Genomic DNA, 23231 nt, shown 5'->3' on the forward strand with positions numbered 1-23231 from the left:
CTTTAAAACCTTCTCTGCTCTTCTTTGCCCGCCTGCTCCCTTACCTGCCATCTCTCCATCGGTTGTTCCTACACTGACCCACATTATCAACTCATCTCTCACCACTGGTACATTTCCCACAGTCTTCAAAGAGGCCTGTATTACCCAACCACTGAAGAAAAACACTCTTAATATTGCACTGTTAGATAACTACAGACCCGTATCTCTCATCCCCTTCATTTCTAAAACTCTTGAACGTCTTGTATGTAACCAGCTCTCATCCTTTTTTCATGCAGATTAACTACCTGGACAGTAACCAGTCTGGTTTCAAAAGCGGTCATTCCACGGAGACTGCACTGCTCTCTGTCATTGAAGCCCTGAGACTAGCAAGAGTCGGTTCTAACTCATCTGTACATATCCTACTGGATCTATCTGCTGCCTTTGACACAGTTAACCACCACATCCTCATGTTGACCCTCAAGGCTATGGGTGTCTCTGGAATGGTGCTACAATAGTTCAGGTCTTACCGCTCAGGTATCATTTTGAGTATCAGGTGAGGTCTACGAGTGCCAACATCTCGATACAGGGGTGCCTCAGGGCTCAGTGCTTAGACTGTTGCTCTTTTCTATACATGATATCCCTAGGCTCTGTCATGCGGATGATACTCATCTCCACCTGTCATTTCAGCCTGACGATCCAACTGTTTTTGCACGCATTCAACTGGGCTCATGAACCATCAGAGAACCTGAGAACCTGAGATCCAGAACCTGAGAGTGGTGATTGATGATCAGCTAAACTTCACAGATCAGGTTGCCAGCACCACCTGTCCTTTAGATTCAACCTCTACAATATTAGGAAAATTAGACCTTTCCTATTCGAGCATGCTATGCAAGTCCTAGTCCAGGCTCTTGTTCTGTCCAGACTGGACTACTGCAATGCGCTGCTGGCTGGATTTCCAGCTTGACCAACCAATACTCTACAGATGATCCATAATGCAGTGACAAGTGGTCTTCAAGGAACGAAGAGAGCACACGTCACTCCTCTCTTCATTAAGTTAGATTGGCTCCCTATAGTCGCTTGCATCAAATTCAAGACTCTGCTACTGGCCTACAAGACCACCACTGATTTTGCACCCCCTTATCTTCTCTTGTTTATATAAACTTAAATACCCGCCAGATCCCTACGCTCTGAAAGTGAACAACGTGTTGTGGTGCCATCCAAAAAAGGTAAAAAATCTCTCTCACGTACCTTCTCTGGATTGGTTCCACATTTGTGGAATGATCTGCCCGCTGCTACAAGATCAGCAGATTCTGCCATCTTTAAGACTCGGCTGATAACACCTCTTCTCCGTCTGCACCTGACCGATCAGTTCTGAATTATCTCTCTTTTCAAAAAAAGAACTTAGCTTTGCATACTGTGGTAGGCTATATGAGACCAGTATTATTCCACTTATGCTTTCTGTTGTCCTTATGTTGTTCCAATTGCATCCGTTGTTTGATTCATTTGTGAGTCGCTTTGGATAATCCTGCAAACAGTAGCACATGTCTGGACTTTCAAATCTGAGATTGTCAAATTTACAAATTTGTATTTGTGGTCTTTTTCATATGTTCTGTATTTTTGCAGAACCACTACTTACAGTAAAGAAAATCTTTTGTCAAGACAAAACTGGGTAAATGGTGCAGATGATGGTGTATTTATTTATGTACAGAAATTTAGAGTATATTGTGAATAATTTGTTGCATACCCAGTTAATATTGTTCTTTGTTTTCTTTTCATGTACGTCAGTAGTGTAGCCTAAAGAAGATTTTTTTCCTAAAGGTTGCTGAACATGGATCTATCTGCACTCTTTTATGTTGTATATTGTAATAGACACTGAGCTGTCAATATTTTCTTGAATCCCAATAAGAGGTTTTTGTCACAGTGTTTGAATTGATCTCACTATAGTGTTTACTAGACAGAAAAGTAATCTGTGTATTTGAAAAGAGTATATGTTTTTCACTAGAGTGTTTGATTTTCGACCTGGAAGTTTGTACAAGTTGTTGTATAGTTCTGAGAATGTGTTTATAGTTGTGAGAAAACTGTGAGTTGTTTCATGAACTGTGATTGAGTTAAACTGTAAATTACCTTGTTTGTAAACCGTCGCCATCTAGTGACCACATATATGAAACGCAAGGGATGTTAATTTTTGCTTCACAATATGTGAATTATTATTCAATACTTATGCAACTCAAAGTGTACACTAACGGTCAAAAGTTTTTGAACACTCTCTCACTTATTCATATTTTAGAAAAATAGTAAGATCATCAAAACTGTAAACAAACAAAACAAAACAAAAGTATAATTATAATTTAGCATCTTCAATGTAAAGTCATCTTATGCCTACAATTTGAAGAAATGTTCTTATTTTCTCAAGCATATACTTGGGGTTCTACCCAAGATACTTAGTAAACAGTATTAAAGCAGTTCCTATCTATTCTGTGGTCTTAATGGCTGCTCTTTTTTCATTATTTATTCAAGTCATTGAATAAGTCATTTTGCAATCAATTAAATTTGATTGGTTTATAATGAAAAAAAGTTTAAATTTGCACTAATTGCAATTTAACAATACACCTTAAGATAAAAACGAGTGTTCAAAAACTTTTTACCTGTAGTGTATGTTTGTCAGCCATGACACGTCATGATTAACCTTTCACGTTTCCAGATTAGATCAACACATTTACAGACCTTTAAATAAAGGTCATCAAAAAAAAAATTCCCTAACCCTAATCTTTTTGTTGTCGTTTAATGAATTTGATAGATTGTTACAATTTTAGATTGTAGGCTGATGCTGTGAGGCCTGGGGGCAATAATAAGGCAACAGAAACTAAGCGTTGAAATTGATTGGTCACAAATGGTAATGAATTTTTTTTATTGTATTTGAAGCCTCGCCATGTTCTTCACCTGTCATGACAAATATGTTTTACTTGAAAGAAATGAACGAATTTTAAATGATGAAGTAGGTAATACTTTTGTGTTAAACACATTCCTGAATGAAACTGTCCTTAAAAACTGGCACAGTATAAAGAGTAGGCCAACTATGAAATTACATTCCGTAATATAAGTATTAATTTTGATATTATTACTTTGAGGTATTCTCTTAACTGAAATTGAAAGGGTTTATATAATTTTTATGTAATATAACTGCTCCATTACATAAACCATTGTAAAAAATGTATTGTATTAAATTCAATATTATGATACAGTCGTTCTCATCAGGATGTCTTAATGGTATGGTTACTTTTGGACCTATTTCTTAAAGGGTCAGGCATATTTCGATATTGTCATAAAAGAAAATTCCTCTCCTAAATTTCAGGAAAACCAACATCGTTCATTATTATATTCTTTTATTGATTTGTAAAACATTTGACCAATATTACATGAAATCACGAAAATGAATTTACAATACCTTATTATGAAAAAGAAAAACTAAAGAAAAAAATGGAGGCAATTTCAACCATTGACTGATGAATGGTAAGATTCAAGAGGTTTTGTCCTGGTGAGCAGGCATACTAACGTTTGCCTGTAAACAGCTAGCATTTGTATTACAGTTTTCTTACAGTTCCTTTTCACTGAGAGACAGAAGTGCTACCAGCACTTATGAGCCATTGAGTGCCACAAACTTTCTACTGGTCTCCAGTCTTTCGGTGCTAAGACAGAAGAGAGGAGGTAAAGAGCATGTCTCACGTTCTTTCTCTTTCTTACTGGTACATCTGTCATCCATCGACTTGATTTTAGGATTGACCTGGCTTGAGGTATTGACGGTAGAGGAACTAGGTTTTTGCATGAGGTACGGTTTGAGTATGTGTGTTTTGCAGAGCACAAAAGATGACAAAATACTACCTCCCAAAAAAGAGAAAGAGCTAGGTCATGCTCTGTCTTGGTTATGTTCATTTGTGTAAATATTTTTGTGGAGCAGCAAAATCCAACCGAGCAGTCAGAACGAAAGGGGAAGGGGCCTGTGGAGGGGCCAACCAATCCCAGCAGCAACTGAACACTGTCAATCATGAAAGTGACTTAAACAGCTCAGCTTTGTTTGTGAATGAGTATGTATACAAGTTTGCCTGTAAATCTGTTGAAGAAAATGTTGAAGAAAGCTAAGGATACAAATACTGTACACAAAGATAATAACAGTTAAAAAAAACTGTTAAGGCGTCTGTTGTTGTTAAGTGAGATTCATACATGAGGTACTGTGTTGTCCATGTGAGCCACTGCACAGCAATAAATACAAACATGAATCATAAAAAAATACAAATCAAATGTGTCTGTTCCCCAGAGAGGTAGTTTGTTATGGTTACATTTTGGACTCAGAAAAGAGACCAACATCATTTTCATCACTGTCTTTCTAATGTCTCGCCCTATTCGTTATTTAAAATGCAATTCGTGCATTCGTTTACACGTTACATGCCGTCTTGGTTCGTATGATCTGTGTTTAATCCGAGTGTTGCAGGGATATCATCTTTAATAAGTAAATCAGTACAAAACAAGTCGTGTATGATTACTACATTACTGAAGACTGGAAGATTTCATTGTTTTCCAGTTTAAAATTCAATCAACGCACTCATTCCACAAAGAACTGAGCAGCTTAGTATAGAGAAAAGGCATGAAGACAACAAAATAGACAGTTAAAGAGCGAAAAAAGGTGAAAGTTAGGATATATATCCTACACTGGGCAGGAAGTTAGCATTCAACTTGCTTTCCTACAGTTTGCATATCCACGCATACATATTTAACCTCTGCCCTGTGCCACCACCTGTACACAAATACCATAATATCAAAACTAGTCTACAAGAAAATATCTTAATCTTTTACATTTTCAAAGTAATACTCATATATATATATCACAAACCTTCCATATCATTAAATTTTAAGTGCCATGACTAAGTTATTTATTAGTAATAACAAGTGTGTACTGAGGAAATAACTTTCTTCACACCTCACTCCTTCACAAACACACACCCACCCACCCACACAATCCATGTCAGACTGGGCCAAATATACAATGCCCAGTCATATATGAATATACTTGATGTAAAGATAAATGCTATACATATCGCTCGATTTATAAACGCTCACAACCACAGACACGCGTACCGGCCTCGCCCTACTGAGCGAGAGCGGTATCCAGGTAGTTAAATTCAGCCTATGTGATCAATAAATCATCAACCCGGTTCGAAGACGAATCTCAAAGCTAAAGACAATCTTAATTTCCTATGATTAACTCCCATACCACAGAAAAGTTTTCCTAATGACCCTGAGCCCTGACAGAGAAGTAGATCAGATTCACACAAATCCGAAATTTCAGCACTCTAATATCGAGAGGCCTTGACGTTAGTCCCACAAATATCACATACAGCTATCATACACAATGAAGTAGAGGACATTGCTCCCTAGAAACATCCCAGACCAAAAAACTTAGCGCACTTTCAATGCATAAGGTAAATAACAATTACCAATGAACAGCCACCAATAACACAAAATCCTGTTAAGTAAACTGACATTTTCTGGCAGCTGCGGCTCCAGAAATAAATAATAAAACAAAAAAAAATTGTTGCAAATTTGCAGTCTTTTTCTGAATCTTTAACGTTTTTGATAGTATGTTCAAAAATTTAAATACAAATAGGGGTGCTAGTCTTCTTTAAATGTGTGGTCTTTTTCTGTAATTTTAAGTTTTTTTTACATTATACGTGGAAAAACTGTAAAAAAAGAAAAGAAAAATTCTGTAAAATTACTGGGGTTTTTTGACAATCAAGGCAGATGTGTTTCAACACGTGCAGTGGCTATTGTGAGATTAATACCGTTGCCGAAATGGCTTCATGCGAGTCTAAATATTGTGTTTAGGCCAGTGGTTCTCAAACTGGGGGGGCCCCTAGATGGACCCAGGGGAGCCACAGATTTGGCATTTATGTACAATAGATTTTTATTATGCAATCAATCCAACAAATAAGACCATGCACCATAAGTATTGATGTTCCAGTATTGTATATGAATATGTTTTTGGTTTTATCAAATTTCTACGTTAAAGAATATAAGTTTTTATTTGGGGGGGGGCATGACGCGTTGCATTCTACACAAAGGGGGCCTTATAAAAAAAGTTTGAGAACCAATTGTTAAGGTTATAACAGCCAGCCTAAGAAATTAATGTGCTGACCTGTGTTATGCAGTACTTAAGTGATGCTTTGAAGAACCAGCCTGTGGCAACAGGTACCATGTAACACTGTAGCTACAAATGATAATAAATTCACTGCTATTAAAGAAACCTTAAAAACGAAGAGAAAGAGAATCTGAAAGAGTTACTTATTTTCTCAGTCAGTTGAGCTTCCTCGATTGTGTGGCACACACAACCAGTATTGTTTAGCTGAACAGATATCTCACAAAACCCGTCAACAGGTCTGGATCACATTTCACCCCTAATATCAAAAAAGTCGATTTTACCATTCAGAAAATAGCATTCTTGCATTGTATATAATTTTTTTCATATTGAAGTGAAATGTGTCCCAGACATTTTATGCGTTTATTCTTTTGTATCTTTATCAATCTGTTAACCAAAGTGAAGCAGCAGAAAAAATAAAAAAACAAATCAATATAAATGATAAATAGCATTCAGTCTTTCTCAGAAAGGTCATGATTGAGAAAATTCCGTCCAGGAGAAAATGAAGAATGGAATGCATGAGAGAGAACGCGCTAGAAAAACTATAGAACGGAAAAGGTGAACTGCACCTGTAGGACTATATATGATTTACAACAATGTAAAATTTGGAGGTAGAGCTCTCAGTTTCATTATAAACAATGAATGAATCCAATTCCTATATGTTTGATGTAACACACAGTAACTGTAGTACTTGATGTTCATCATAACATATTCATTATAACTAGCCAGGGCTGCAGGGTATCCCTCTGTAAGCTTATATCAAACTGTATTTACACAAGAGAGTAAGAATATAGTTACTAATATTTACAGGTTAGCTGTGTGATGAGTGCTAATGCAGCACTGGCCACTTGCGCAGGGGTAATTGACCAATCACAGCACAGGCGAATAACAGTAGAGAAGACAGCCATTGGTTCAGCAGCAGTGGTTCCCAACCTGGGGTCCTCCTCAGCCCCCATATGCTTTGAGGTCAGACATAGATGTCTAATAGGTTTATATAGGTCTATGTTATCATATGCGATCAATGTCATGTTAATGCAGTCAAGACACTTGTTTCATTGAATTATTTTTATAATTAAAAATATACATTAGCAACATTTCAGATTTGTTGTAAATTTACTGGGGGGCTCAAAGGAAAATGTTGGGAACCACTGTATTACAGCTCTGGATGCTCTGGATAATTGGTTAAGTGGCTAGGAAAGGAGTGAGTTAGAACTATGTGCTTGCATTAGTACTTTCAACACTGTGCATTTAAAGGCAAGGAGGTGAAGAAACAGGAGAGATCAGCAGTGCTGGACAGCGCTATTGGGGAAGCGTGCAGACATTTAGACCAGGAACACACGTACACACTCATCCTGTAAAGGGCTACACATGCAGTGTAATACTGTTGGCTATTGAAAATACAGTAAGATATACTATATTTACTTGCCAGAGTGAAAAAACACCATGACCATATAACATTCAGAAAACTGAATATCTGCGGCGCTCCCTAGCCAAACTCACAAGTAGGGCCACATTAAACCTGTGACCTCAACAGAAAAATTGGTCATCCTCTATTTACAAAGCTCTGCACTTTTCTACAGGGATTATTATCTTCAAAATAATATGGCTAATTTGAGTAATAAGCGCTTAGAGCTGTATTTAACACAATTAGAATGTTTAAAGTCATCGCAGACTTTCCCCCAAAAGTGTGAAATGAACCGGCAAGTTCCATCTAGGCCTAATATGAGGAAAACGCTCACACGCGCACACACACCCTCAAGCACTCACAAATGTCGTCCTGAAAACTTTGTATGTATGTTTTAAGGTGATTGTCCGTACATTCACTCCACCCTCACCGCGCCTCTCTGGGTCACGCGGTCTGACCCGTTCATCTTGACCCGACTCGGGCGCGGCTGCTAGGTGACCTGTCCGCCGAAGACTTCCAGCACGAGGGGCGTCAGCTGCATGCTGTGTTCGGGCTGGAATGAGAGGGAGCGGTACTGTTTTGAGTGTTCTTCGTTGAGGCTGCGGAGGTCTGCCAGCTTTTGTATCATCTTAGCGTAGACCAGATGGCCCCCCGAATGATGTGCACGGATATATGCCTGCAGAACTTCAGACAGTTTGTCCTGCAGCGCTTCCACTCGCTCGTGGTCCTGCACTCCGGGTCGGTCTATGATCACACAAACAAAGGTGAAATTAGATTACCAGCCACCACATGAGTCTGTGACATGTACTGCGGGCGGAGCACGTGAGCAGAGCAGGATGGAAGTTGATATTAATATCCGCTCGAACACATTTACTGACTAATGTTAGTATTTCAGTAAGCATGCTTAAACATTTTTCAAAAACCTGTTTATTTTTCCCAGATGTGCTGTATTGAAGGAACGTAACAGTGGATTATTTGCTATAGACTAAATGTGGAGGGGAAAATCGAAGATGGAGCTGAATTGGAGCGATTTAAAATAAATCAAATTGCACATCCTATTGGACTAAATCGGATTGAGCTAACAAAATAACTACAGACTAAATTCCGTAGGAGAAAAATAAGAAACGAGTGAAAGATATTGAAATGGATAACAGTTAAAATCATACGACACAAAACATAAAGAATCACACTAACTGTATAGTAACTAAGCTTCAGATTTAATATTTTAATTCCTTGCTGTACAGAGAGTAGATGGTGACCTGGAGACAGCAGGCAGATAGCCATCAGCAGCACATGTTCCTCCTCTTGTAGGTTGAGCTTTTTCAATCCCACCTGAAATTTCACTAGAGGCTCCAGCAGGTCCAGAGTGTGTCCAGCTGTAAAGGCCAGACATACAGAAAAACAAGATGTTTTCATTACTCATTATTGACAGAGAAGCCATTCATTTTTGTAAAAAAAAACTACAAACCATCTCTGTGTGTATGTGTGAGAGTGAAATAACTTTTGTTAAGGACTTTCTTATGGTGCCGTGTATAATTGCACTGTACTAATTGCAAAAACAATAATAATGAAAGTTGCCAAACAGGTTTCCCAAACTCACCCCTTGAGTTCAGAAATGCATAAGACCCCACTTTATTACCATATGGTATATTAGCAAATATTATCAGCTAAACTGCAGGCATGAAACAAATCACAGTATATTGTGCAGTAAAACATGTTTATGCTAGAGTTTGTGCACACCTTTTGTGACATCATTGACGCAGTATTTGAAATCAGGTCCTCCGCAGCTCCAGCTCATATCCTCTAGACTGAAGGACTGGTTGGACCTCAGCATGATCACTTCTATAGCACTAGACTTCAACAGAGCGATCTGATCTTCAGCTGTAAGATCCCTAAGACATTAAAACATGAACCGAAGAAAGACATCAACTCATGCTGGATTCTGTGAATGGCAGATGTAGAGTTCAGACAACATGACATTCCTATGGGTTACTATAGCAACATGCAGTCCATGTGTTTACTAGCATTATGAAAACTGCTGAAAACATTTATAGGAACACAAAGGAAGGCAAGAAACATGTTCTTGAAAAAATGACATTTATGATTTTCAAGTCAACATATGAGGATTGAGAAAAAGGTGGAACTCTACACAAACAGGCATGTTTTTCAATTAGTGGATACAATAAATGGACAGAACAACCTTAGCTGAAAGGTATTTTAAGGGCGTAGTTGTGAACAACTGTGGAGCTTTTCATCCATTAAACTATAGTAATTGCGCTACCCTGCCTCACATTCACATTGCCATACCTGAATCCAGGAATCATCTTGGCAAAGCCGATGACTTTCTGAATGCTGTAGGAAACCAGATCAGCCAGGTGAGGAAGCATAGAGAGACCAGAACCCTCATCCTCTTTTGAATCAGGACTGGAGCTCAAACCCTGCTCCTGATACATCATGAACAGGTTGCTCAGATTCATCTTGCGACCTCCTGACTCTATAAAAGTGGAGAGAGAGAGAGAGAGAGAGAGAGAGAAAGAGAGAGAAAGAGAGAGAGAATTTAAATCAACATTTTGGCATAGTTTATCAAAAGTGCCCGAGAACTGTTTGGTTTCATACATTCTTCAAAATATCTTCTTTTGAGATCAATAGAACAATTTTTTTTATTTTGTGTTCAATAGAACAAAAAATAATAATAAAGCCATAAGCCCCGAGAAGCAGTGGGTAACTGTGCATTTTATAACAGCCAACCCCTTAGAACTCAGCTCAGAATCAGGCACCAGAACTAACCGTTATATAGAATACATTTTCCAACAATGGTAGTCAATTGTCCAAGGACTGTTGGGTTATAAGCATTCTTCCAAATATCTTTCTCTGTATTCACCAGAACAAAGACATTTATACAGATTTGAAACAACTCTAAGGTGATTAAACGATTAGATTTTTATTTTTGGGTGAATTATCCCTTTGACATGTGGAAGTTGAAGTACGTTAGGTAGAATGTTTCCAAGATGTTGCATCATTGTTGCAGAACTAAACCCGGATGACAAAAAGTAGCTTTGCAAGTCCATATATTTGTTTTTGTTTTTTAATATTTCAACATCAGCCATTTACTAACCTAGATTCCATCAATCCATTTTAAAATTAGATTCATCAATCCGTGTGAAGTAGATCAAAAACAGCCCATTTGCACATTAGAATGACATTTTAGGTCTTTTATGATCTTGCTGTTTTTATTATTGCACATTTTTAAACACGCTGTGTAGTTTAACTTAAAAAAAAGAGGAATTTATAGTATTGCCCTGAAATATGTTTCTGCTAATATTGCTCTCATAGCGGGTGAATCCCTTATTATGAAATTTACACAGAGTTCAGGAGGCAATATAAATGTATTAATTTCTGATCATGTTATGTATATAATATTTTTATGTATAATATAATCAAATGACAGATAACTGAGATTATATATAGCGATTGATATATAAACAACTTATATATATACAACAAACTGCTGCTTCCAGGATGAGTTATTTATATGCTCATGTGTGCATGTGAATAATCTATTTGTTATTAAAGAGGCTCTCCTGTGACGTCAGATGTGGCGAGATGGATGGAGCCTGCTGTGCAGATTAGAGACACAACACATACACCACTGAACTGAAAAAACACTTCTCAGAATAAACTTTAGGGTGATTCACACAGATGAGTTTAAGTGTGTGGGTGTGTATACATGTATTTAATATGTATGTGCATGTGTGTCACCTGGAGAGTGGCTAAAGGAGTCCGAGGAGGCATCTGATAGTGAGTGGAGAGACGCGGCACGGCTGGCACTACGTGTAACTGGACCCTCTCTAACAGGAGGCTGCAACACAACACGCAAAAACGCATTCACATGATGTATGGTGCAAAAATAGCCTATTCACACCAAGACTCATTTCCAACACGTACATTTTGCACTTTAGTCATTTAAAATCACAGCTGTCTGCGTAGACAAACATTGTTGTGGCACAATATATACAGGGCTACTGCAATTTCATTCAGGCCAGTTGCTGTTTATTCACATAGATCTGAACGACAAATCTCATGACGAACATTCGGCTTGGTGTGAACAAGCCTTAAAGTGAAAAAATCTGTCAGAAATCTGACAGACAAAAGAAAATGTTTTGAAGAATGTTCTTAACTGGCCCTCATTCACTTGCATTGCTGCCCACACAACAGAAAGGAACGGGGGCCAGAGCTGTTCGGTTACCAAATCTCTACAAAATGTTTTTTTTGTGTTCTACGGACAATAGAAAGTCATTAAGGTTTAAATTGACAAGAGGAAGAGGAAATAATGACGAAATTGTAATTTCTGGGTGAACTATCACTTTAAGTGTATTTAACTCATTCGCCGCCAGCCTCTTTAAAAAAGTTGCCAGCCTACACCAGCGTTTTTTAACATTTTAACCTAAATTCAATGGCTCACAGTAAATTTTCTAATGAAAGAACAGAGTCTCAGCTTTTAAACAAAAGAAACCGCATTCTTCTATTTTCATTTGTTCGTTTTTTATCACTCTGTAGATGTGGGTAGGTTTCTTCAAAAATGCATCACTTTGATTAAACAGCTGAGATAATTAAAGTTTTTTGTCAAAGATTCCGCCCAGAACAATCATTAAAAACCGTTCAAAAACATATTCTAGGTTCGACACGTTCTAGGTTCTGGGATTCTGTATTTTTCCAAGTGGTGTGTAATAGCGCCACCTGCTGTACAACAGTACAAACACTGATTGCCGTAATAACTCGTCTTTGGCGGGGAAGCGGTTTTTTTTTAATGACGAGATAACTCGTCAATGGCGGTGAAAGAGTTAAAAACTGGTGTGCAGAAGAGATGAATAGTACGAGAAAATCGGATTATTTACTCTGAAGCGCGAGAAGTCGGAGTAAGAATCGTCGTAAGTTTTGTGGTGCGCCTCCACCAGCGTGCTGATGATGTTGCGCTGCTCCTCCGTGAGGCGGGGCTTCTGCGCTTCTTTCTGTGCCTCCTCCTCCTTCCTCCTCTGGATCAGTTCCTTTTTTCGCTGAACCTCCTCATCTGTCAAAATAACTAAAAAGCAAAAACATTTACAAGCGCATCCTCTCTGTGACAAAGGAGCATTACATGTTCAATAGGTTGGCAAAAAAAGAAAATTGGTTCTGAATGTTTTTCTTTATTTGAAGTGTAAAGCAGCTTGAAATTCTAGGCAAGACCTAAAGCAATTTACAGTTTCAGAATGAATTGCAAGGAATCGTCTCTTAGGATCATCTGATCACAAACCGAAAAATTACTTGAATCATCCTCTGAATGCTTTGCCATCTGCCTTGTGTATAGGACTTTTGTGAACAGATCACATTACTTTCTTTTGTTCGAAGCAACCCTACAAATAGCATTCGCTTCCCGCAAGTGTCCACTTAGGACACAGGAAAGACGTTTACAATTATTTAGATATTATTCTAATCTCTCAAACTCTAATTATTTTAATCTCTCAAACTAGAATTATTTTAATCTCTCAAACTAGAATTATTTTAATCTAGAATTCAAAATTAAATAATAGATATCTTGGTTCACGCCGATCGGTGGTGCCACTTAGACACATGTAGGCTAGTAACTCACACTCTTTCATCATGCCAATATCCAGGCAACGCTTGAGTCTGCAGGCCTGGCAGTGTCGACGGTTGTCTTTAGTGATGGTGCAGCTTCCATTAAATGGACAGGTAAAACTGGCCTTCCGCTTCATGCTGCGTCTAATGAACACCCCCACACACATTTGCACAAGCACACACATTGAACTATAAATAACCTGGCAGTATCATACTGGTAACAGATAATATGTGTTAATGTGCTCCTTTAATGAACATCCGTGTAAATGTGTGATTGCAAAACTGGGTCTGTGTACCTGAAGAAGCCTTTGCAGCCCTCGCAGGTCATCGCATTAAAGTGAAAGCCAGTAGCTTTGTCCCCGCACACACCACATATCCGAGGAACATTCCGGTCAAACTCATCTGGCATTTGAGTGGATGTACTAACAGCCGACTCCATCACTACTGGATACGCCAAAGAAGCGCGAGAGAGAGAGAGAGAGAAAGACACACACAGATGTGGTTATATATACAAAGTAGTGCATTTGTGGGTACCATTACGGGAAAAAGAAAACAGAAGGTGCGTGTTAATCACATCCCTTGATCATGAAGCAGTCTGTCGCACACACAGACGGGGACTACGAGTCCCAATGTCTCTCAATAAACAGTAAAAAGTCACTGGTATATACTAACAACTGGCTATCTTTTTGTCATTTGATTTGTTTACCACTATTGGAAGTACTAATTATTTTAAATATCCAAACAACTGTTAAAAAAGTTTGCTTGGTTTAAGTTGCATGACTGTCTAGCGTGTACTTGTTGTAACGTCCTGATTTTTTAAATAAGGAACCGACTGACACGCACCCAGACATGTCTAAAGCAGAAAAATCTCAAGTGAATTACGCATTTCTTCGAACACTGACCGACAGCATAACAGAACCACAAATCATAACCGACATTCTTTTGCAAGCGTTGAATAATTAACAATCCTTTAATAGAACCGTAAATCATTCTGATTAAAACCATGAGGCCTGTATCACCAACAGAACGACGAAAAAAAGTTCTTTATATAAGCATCACTAATGTATGCGCATCGATAAAGAGTGCACGAGATAGATGAGAATATAAATTAGCTATCGGTGCTCCACCGTTAAAGAAAAGCTGTACCGTCAGAGCCAAGATGAGTGAAACTCAAAACATACAGCTGTGAACTAAAATAGCCCATTGAAGCCATCAGAATGTTTTTTATGCATTAAAAAAAAGAACAAAGTTGGCAAACACGTAGCCATATAAAATCATTCATTACAACCCATGCGAGTGATCTGACAACAAATGGTTGCCATGATGAAATGAGTCAGGATCACAGTGACATATAAGTAAAACATCTAAAAGCATCAGGTGATAAGAATATTGTGACAATAAATGTGTTTATGAAGAACCTGATGAGCTGGATTACAAGGTAATAGCACATGAATAACCCCTTCACTACCGTGCAAAGGGTGATCCGCAATAAAGTGGTAAAAAAAGATTGAGAACATTTCGTTCCATGTGAACGGGTTCGCTAAAGGAACATCAAAACATGTAGGTACAAACAGGAACAGCACGAACCAAATAAACACAACTCGGCATAGAAAGTGATGTCATAGTCTTCCTGTTTCCCAAGTTCTAAGGAAATTCCAACTATAGGGAAAATTGTCTTTTTTGTGGCCTCAACAAAATAAACAGGCACTCTTTAATTTGGAAAATATGCTGAACGTTTCGTGTAGTTTCCCTATAGAAATACCAGATCAGGAACACACACAAAATATGACCTTTTTTGAATTAAGGTTCTCAGATTACTGCACACACAAAAAAACTTGCCAATTAAAGTATTTCAAAAGACTTCACAGCATAATGATGCATTTATCTAAACGGGACCCTTAATTTATTTAACTATTCAAAATGTGAGACACATTTGCAGTCTGTTTTGTGAAGATTTGGTTGGCTGTAAGCCATAAACATGGCACTACTTATGTGTATCTACTGGATTGTAAAATGCAGATGGATGTTTTATTTCCCTTCAGAAATTACAATTATTTAATTAATTTATCATTTTTTCCCAATTTAAATTTACATTACTAAGCGAAGTTACCTTACAAAATTGTATATGAACTTGCATATCAAAGCAGAGAAATGCATCAAGTAAACACGATAAGAAAGTTTGATTATTTTGAAATGTGCCTGACTTCTCAGCCTCCAGAACAAATCTTTTAAATAATACAGTAGACTAAGTGAACTGAGCTGTAGCTATGACTGATTATATTCATTCATTTAAAAAGGGCTGCCAACTGCAAATCTCGGACCTTTGTAGGACCATTACAAGAAGTTTGCTTTCACAAGCCTCCAAAATCATTAACTGCGGATGCTGTGTTTTCTTAAGGCTTTTGGACTGTGCAGATGACAAGTCTACTTACCAGTTTAGTATATGGCTCCTCTTATCAACACACATAGAGTAAAGGAGATAAGAGATTTTCAGACATGTGAAAAGTGTCTTAATTGTTTGCTTAGGTTAATGTTTTATGCCATACCACATAGAGTCCAAGGAAATCTTTAAACCTTGAGGCCACGCTGGGATAATTTAGGTCTTAACATGAGAGGACAGCATGGGCAGCAATGGCTCCGTTTCCCTATATTTGTGTGATCATGATGCCCTTTAAGGTACTTCGGAGTTAATGATTAAACTGACCGAAGCATCACATAGCTCTGATGACTATGCAGGCCAAGGTGAATGAGAAAGCTCTTCCATCTTGAGCGTGATGACCTGGTTGTGATTGCAAATATCTGTTTTAACGCAAAAGAATGTATAGGGCAACTTATGACTAGAGCCAAGGAGGTGATTGACCTTAAAATAACATACTCATGTCATTTTTTCACTTTAAGTACGAAGTTTGGATTTGTTAGATAAACGCAGATTAACATTCAATAACATTCTGCCATGGTTATTGTGTAACATACATTCCTGCTATAGTAACTCTACAATACGTTCTAACTCTTTGTAGCTATGGAGATGCTTAACTTGTCATACGTAACTATGGTATCGCTGCAATAAATACTTAAAGTATCTGCATAACCGAGTTTATTTTGACTTAGTAACTAGTGTGGCATTTAGGCATAGTTAGGCATCATAAATTTGGGTAAACAGAGAAAAGCGCCCTGGTCTTTATAGCGAAAGGGTGAGGAACGTTTGCATGTGGAGATGGGATAGAAATGCTGTCAGGGTTTCATAAACCTTCATTAGCTATGACAACAGACAGAGACAGTCACGCTGCAGGAATGCCATGCTCGGCATAGAGACCATGTGGAAAACACAGAAACACTTAGAAAAGCACATATTAAGATCCAAAGAACAGTTCCCACACTTGAAGCAAACTGAATTTAATGGCCGTAACATGCAAACGATCAGCAGGATTACAAAACAATGAAAAATACAAAAACACACAAGTGAGTTTCCTCCGCACATGCCCACAAAACAAGGCAATGTGTATCCATGTGTAATATCCAGCATAGAGCCAGAAGGGTCAGTCCGGGTCCAGGACACACAGAAAATTCTGCTGTCCTCATATGAACCGTACTGGAAACACACGGCCGTGTTCAAACACACACAAGTCTCTCCGTCTCACTTTTTGTTTCATGTGCACACACAACACACAAAAATTCCACACTCACCATGCAAACCTAGTCGCGTGCCAGGCAACACTATGAAGACATGGTATAGTCATTGTTTTCTTACAACTCAGAAATTTCCATCAGCATAGGCTAAACTTGTACACACTTTACATCTTTAGAAGAAGAAAAAACTTTTACACACTTTACATCTAGAAGAAGATGACAAAATCTTTTTGGGGAAAATTGTGGAATTCCAAATTGTAAAACAAAACAAATATATATACAAACGCAGAGCTTGTGAATGACGGCATTCCAACTCTGTAGATATCTGCAGAACTTTCAGCGTAGTTCAGCGAGAGCAGATTCTGTGTGGTCCTGCTTATAAGTAATTATCTATTGCTTGATGTTCGCCACAAGAGGCCTTTACATTAACAGACCTCTCGGGAGGCAGGAACGACTGAGAAACTCGTAGCAATCAAACTGGTTTAGTTTTAAACTCAAGACATACGATACATTTGTAGAGCAGCGCAAATTTGATCCATGTAGGCCAACATCACTCTTTAACATAAACACAGCTTACAGAGTAGAGAAGGGGTTACGTCCGAGCTTGTATCCTACTTAAACATAGGAATATTATAGAAGAATGCAAACCATATAAAAAGATTTATGCTTCAAATGGGCATTTCTTGAAAAGTCCAAGTTGTTTCTCATTTGAGAGTGTATCCTTAGAACACTCTAATCTCATCTAAAATCCTTTCTTTACATGAAGCATATACAAACTAAACCACACAGAGAACATTGATACTATATCAGCATAATAAATATTATGTATTTTATTTATTTATTTAGAGTTAATTAAATAAAAAATGCTTAATAAAATATTATTGACTATTGTCACCTGTGATTCCCATATCTATCTTTATTATTCACATTTGATTGCGCAATCTTTTTCTTTTCAAGTAATAAAAAACTAAATAATTCTTATCAATAATGTATTTGGAAGATATAAGTAGGATAATAAACCAGCAAGCAACCAGTCGTTATCTCACAAAATAGACCTAAAACCCAACTGTTCGATCAGGACGCCAACGTTAAGACCCTCACACAGTGTAGTACAATAAAGAATGTCAACAGCATCTAAACATAAGTACTTTGCGTGCTATGTTATGTCTGTATTAACAAGTCTCAGAGAAGCTTTGAAGTAGATATATAGAGCAATTTAAAGCATTGAGTAAAAAGTAGCAATGCACATCAGTGGCCGAAGATATGCTATGGAAAGACACATTAATCATTCATCATTCCATCCTGCTGAAAACCCTCCTCACAAACATCAATTATTTCTGAACTGTTAAACTAATCATAAGCAAATAAACATTACTTTAAAAGATAAAGATAGCATTGCAAAGATTTGCCACACTATATAACCAAACATCAGGCCAACAATGCATATGATGCAAAACAGCCTGAAGTCAAAATCAGGTTGTTTACAAACCAGAAAGCTGTGAATAGTTTCTTTACATGATCATCTTTGGTTACCCTTTCCGTAACGCGACCACTCAGCTCTCTTCACACACACATGACCAGAAGTGTAATTGACTCCTCCTTCCTCTTTCCTCCCTTTTCCCTCCTTCCGTACAGGGGGTCTTTCTACCCTGTGTCCAATCCCAGTGGCCTGCATATACGCACACACACATACAGCCAACTTCCCTTCAACGGGCCTCTCTACAGAGCTACAGTCAAAGCCTCACAGCTTCTGCCTAGGGTAACAGAAACTACACATAGGCACACACATTCCAGCCTGTAAAAAAGGACACCGCCACAATAACAACCAAAACATCACAAACCAGTTCCTTTAAACAAAAAACACATAACATCAATGCAACCTCTACAAAATGAGACGTGTTCATACGCAGGCGGCACTACAAAAACTAAACAAAGGTTGAGATTATGAGTTAAATGTACAGGTGCGTGGGATTCTCAAGATGTCATATAGAACATATACAGTGTAGACTTTGCTGTGCATGCTTTGAAAGTCAAACTAGAACTAGCATAGTGTAATACAGAACTCACTTTGCTTAACTTACTATATAATACTAATAAACACTTCTTTTTGCAGGTTTATTTACATTTGCATTGGAATTAAACAGCATGTCAGTACTGCTATTACCATCTTATGAGACCATTTACAATTTATTGCAATACAACACCTCAAGGGGTTTCACTGTGCGCGTTGCCTTAACCTCCGTTGTTGTTTACACTTTAAATCACCTTCAATTTACGTTTTAATATTCAATTTTATTACTTGTACAGTATATACACACTATTTGTAAAGTACCATGTGTTTGACATATTCTGTTTTTTTTCACACATCGTCTGTGGTGACATCGTCATTGTCAACGACACGCACATGGGCCTTGTTCTAAATATAACTTGAAAAGTGACTTTGATAGTTGATCAGGTTAGCAAGATGAGAAAGAACAACATAACTTAAAAAATTAAACATACATGTTAAATCATATATGTACTATATGTACAGTACCTCTGAAAGCTGGTGATCCCCCCCAAAAAACAGAGAAAGGCTTTAGAAATCTGTCAAGGGTTTCACATCTAATATTGTTACATTGGTAACCATCTCAGACTATTTCCTCTCAAATTAGCAAATCTAAGTGTTGAATTTGCACAATGAAGCAGAGTTCACAAAACATCTCCTGCTATTTGATTCAAACCACACAGTAGTATAGTTCTAGGCATGACAATTTTATCAACATCAAACCGAATAGTGTTCATTAAACAATTAGAAACTATGGGGTTTATTGTGGAAAGTCATATTATTGACAATGTTTGTCTGACGTGTCCATACTGGTTGTGCTTACCACTAGTAACGCCAAAGCCCAGTTCAACAGACATGTTAAACAAACAATGCACACACACACACACACACACACACACACTACTACAGATTCTCAACATACCAAAAGCTCAATGTGCTTCCATGTCAAAGAGCCACACGCTTTTTCTTCCATAGAGTCCACAAGGGCATTATGTTAAACAATACTGTCATGACTGTTAGGACTATATGTTACAAGGTTTTATTTTTACAGCACATTATGATCCCATAGCAATCTTCTAAACCGGTGTTTCAGATAAAACACCATTTACATGCAATTATGACATGACTGCTTTTTATGGTAAATGGCAGAAGTTAATTATTGAAAACATAATAAATAAATAGAGTGCAAACAGTTAACAAAATTCTCAATTAACACAATAACTGCAACTTAGGTTGTAAAACACAAACCAAATACCAAACAGGCAAGTTGTTAACGTACTGAAACGCAAATAAATCAGAAAAATTGACATTATAACTATGACACTGTATATTCATGAATTATCTATAAGCGATTAAATAATGCAATCATGTGTTGTAATTAATAATAAAATGTTAAATAATTAAATTTGAACGAAAAACACCGATTTACCGAATGATTAACATGTATAATCCTCTGATGTCAATTAGTTAAAAATATTTCGTAAGCCACGGCACTTGAAGGGAAAACAACGTTTTTACACTGTTTTTTGTGAGTGTAAATTATATATGTAAAGAGCTTTTAAAGATTATACAGTGGTTATTTACGTTTAGACTGGATGATGTCGCAGTTGGAAATTACTGCAACAGATGAGCCGATGCATAGTTATACTACTAAACTAGCATTTTTTTATTTTCTCTAAATATAAAGACTGAACGATTCATTATAACGAATCGGCTGCTTTTGGGTATTTTTCAATACTAACGTTAGATGCATTCAGGGACATGCGCAAAGTTTTCCACGTTGAATAACTCGCCAAGGTCGGTCTTTAAATTGCTTTCAATCAGTGCGACAAGAAATACAAAAAATCAACGCTGAACCCCTTGTGTATAAGAAACATATGAGATAAATAAACGACAACATACAATTACAGACAAAAACTAACACGCTTGGTGTATCACGTGCCAAGTTGATGCTGACAAAAAACAGTCACTTGAGTAGGTTACCTAACATTAGCAGACTAGCAGCTTTGTTTTGAATTGCACTAGAGTGTGCACAATATTCCCCTCAATAACAGTGTGTGCAGGAGTCAACTGGTCGCTTCATACCTGCGTGTAACTTTTCCGATCACGCGTAACGTGACTTTTCCTGGTTTACTTCTGCCCGTAACTTGTAAATCTTGTTTCTTTTTTCACGCCTAGAACTTGCCGCCAGCTCACATGCTAGCACGCTGAGACACTGAGAGAAAACACGCCCACCGCCTCGACCGCGCAGCCCGCAGAGGGTCGCCTCGCTCCACGTCCAGCGTACCGCAGCTCCGTACACACGGACGAGCCTGTGGTGGAGCTAGTCCGTGCGATGCTAACGAATTATACTGGCTATAGGACTGCTTCGATATCCATCCCGTGCAGATTTATCACGAGCCTGCGTCTTAACTAAAGAACAATAAAAACTGATTCAAATCTGAAAGCAGATATATGACCGATTCGCCGTAATGGGTTTCCGGGTACAAAACAAACTTTGAACTCACGCTGGTTAGAACTGTAAAAATGTTGTACTTGACCCTAAATGGATGGGACTCCGTGTAATTACGCCCCGCCCCGACTCTACCCTACACGGCCGATTTTCCTCCAATAACGGATCATAAACTCTGCTGTAACCGTGCGTCCTCTGTTTTGGTTGGTGTGACATCCTCTGCCACGCGCGCACTGTTTGGACAGGTCGGTTGTTCGTAACGCGCGTGGGGACAACTCCCACATTCCACAAGCAAAACACACGCAGACGCACGGACCCCGCTGCATTCAGAGTCGAGCAATCGCGCGCGCACATACACATACTCACTCACGCGCACGAGGGGTGTGTCATGACGTCAGAGACACCAAAGATGTAAACAGTTTGTCCGCATGAGGTCGAGCATCACATTTGTCTTTAGATACGGTGAAATGTGTCAGGCACTTAATTCAGCATTGCTGGCTGGTACTCGCGGCAGCATCTGCACTGAGAAAAACGTTATAAATACAAAACAAACTATGACTGAGCCAACAACCTACTTAACTTAATAGCAGTTGTCGATTTCCGGTCGGCAGTAAGTAATGGAAATGTTTAGCCGCCTGTGACGGGCAGCTTTTTAAAATATAATATTTTGGGTTAGTGAGGAGATGAGTTCATGGTTTTCTTGGGTGTGTCTGCCTGAGTAGTATAATGTCTGCTTTTAGGTATTAAGTGTACAGTATGCATACCTAAAAAAGGAGATAAGGACCAAGTTTGATTGTGTGAGCCTCAATCACATGACGGTCGGCCCTGCAGAGGCCTTATTGTGGCACCTTTGAGAAGAATTGTGCTGTGTAGTGTGTTTGTATCTATGCTTGCGACCACATGTGGGGGGAAATTGCGGATTATGCGTCAAAAAAGGCAAACAAGCGATGCTGGAATAGATGTCTGCTTTTGGTTAGCCAGTCCCTGTTTCCGTAGATCTCGTGCTGAACTATTTGGGCTATTGTCTGAATTATGGAGGGGCATTGTGTATGTATCGTACATGCCCTATAGAAACAACAACGCAAAGTTAAATATATATTTACTTAAAACATTTTGATCTCGTAACTTTCGCTCTGTCGTCGTGTTTACCCCAAAAATTCATTTCACAATACGGTCACATTTTCCAAAAGCCTAAGCAAATGTACTGCTTACATTTTTGTAAAGGACCTTTTCATCTCTCTCTCGTTTCGTATGTATACGAAGTGTTCCGATGGTGACATTATGTAACAGGTCATAACTTAAGGACTACAAAGATCTTTATGGAATGTGTTAGTAGGTCAAAGTTAAAAAACAATCAGTATTCAAATATGCAATGTTTAGGAATATTTTAGTTGAATCTCGTCTAAAGAACATAACAGATTGTAGTACACCCTAATACCATGTACACAACGACCAATTGCACAATAATAATAATAATACAATTGAATTGCAATATTATGCAAAGTGAGGGATATTGTTTTGCTTTAGGACTCAGATAATACAAAAAAAAGTTATAAAGAAATGACCAGCTGTGTTAATAGATTGGTTATATTATTAGTGAAAGCTAAAAAGTGGAAAGCTAAAATAAGGACAAGTATGTTTTAACCCAGAATGTCTAAATAACTGTAGCCTATTGCTGCGGATGTTGCTGTTACAACTGAATGCATTTAATGATAAAATATTCTTTGTTAGAAGTCGGAGCTATTAGTGTATAAAAAGTGGACCTAATTCGTTCACAAGAAAAGTAGGCTAACCTTATACGTGAACTGGAGCCCTTGCAGTGCTTGTGTGGAGCGTTGCTGTCACCGCTAAACACAATTATAAAACAATAATTACAAATAATAAAAACATCAGCAATAGTTCAAATTAAACGAACAAATAC

The 23231-nt window shown here is 38.0% G+C and overlaps 1 protein-coding gene across 4 annotated transcripts; it reads right to left on the reverse strand.

The window, feature by feature from the left end:
- Nucleotides 1-3345: 3345 nt before the first annotated feature.
- vdrb (vitamin D receptor b) lies at nucleotides 3346-23157 on the reverse strand. Of its 4 annotated transcripts, none has more exons than XM_056750188.1 (9): nucleotides 23104-23157; nucleotides 13481-13625; nucleotides 13198-13328; nucleotides 12467-12651; nucleotides 11331-11430; nucleotides 9879-10065; nucleotides 9312-9463; nucleotides 8831-8947; nucleotides 3346-8315 (listed from the first exon to the last, which is right to left on the reverse strand). In XM_056750188.1, exons 2-9 carry the CDS (start codon nucleotides 13621-13623, stop codon nucleotides 8062-8064), a joined length of 1269 nt encoding a protein of 422 aa, XP_056606166.1. In that variant the 5' UTR covers nucleotides 13624-13625; nucleotides 23104-23157; the 3' UTR covers nucleotides 3346-8061. The 4 variants fall into 4 exon arrangements, with proteins under 4 accessions (XP_056606166.1, XP_056606165.1, XP_056606164.1 ...); XM_056750187.1 differs by having other exon boundaries at nucleotides 13481-13628; nucleotides 23104-23123; XM_056750186.1 differs by lacking the exon at nucleotides 23104-23157 and adding an exon at nucleotides 20944-21624.
- Nucleotides 23158-23231: the final 74 nt, after the last annotated feature.

Source organism: Triplophysa dalaica, chromosome 6 (genome assembly GCF_015846415.1).
Source record: "Triplophysa dalaica isolate WHDGS20190420 chromosome 6, ASM1584641v1, whole genome shotgun sequence".
In the NCBI taxonomy this organism is placed as follows: domain Eukaryota; kingdom Metazoa; phylum Chordata; class Actinopteri; order Cypriniformes; family Nemacheilidae; genus Triplophysa; species Triplophysa dalaica.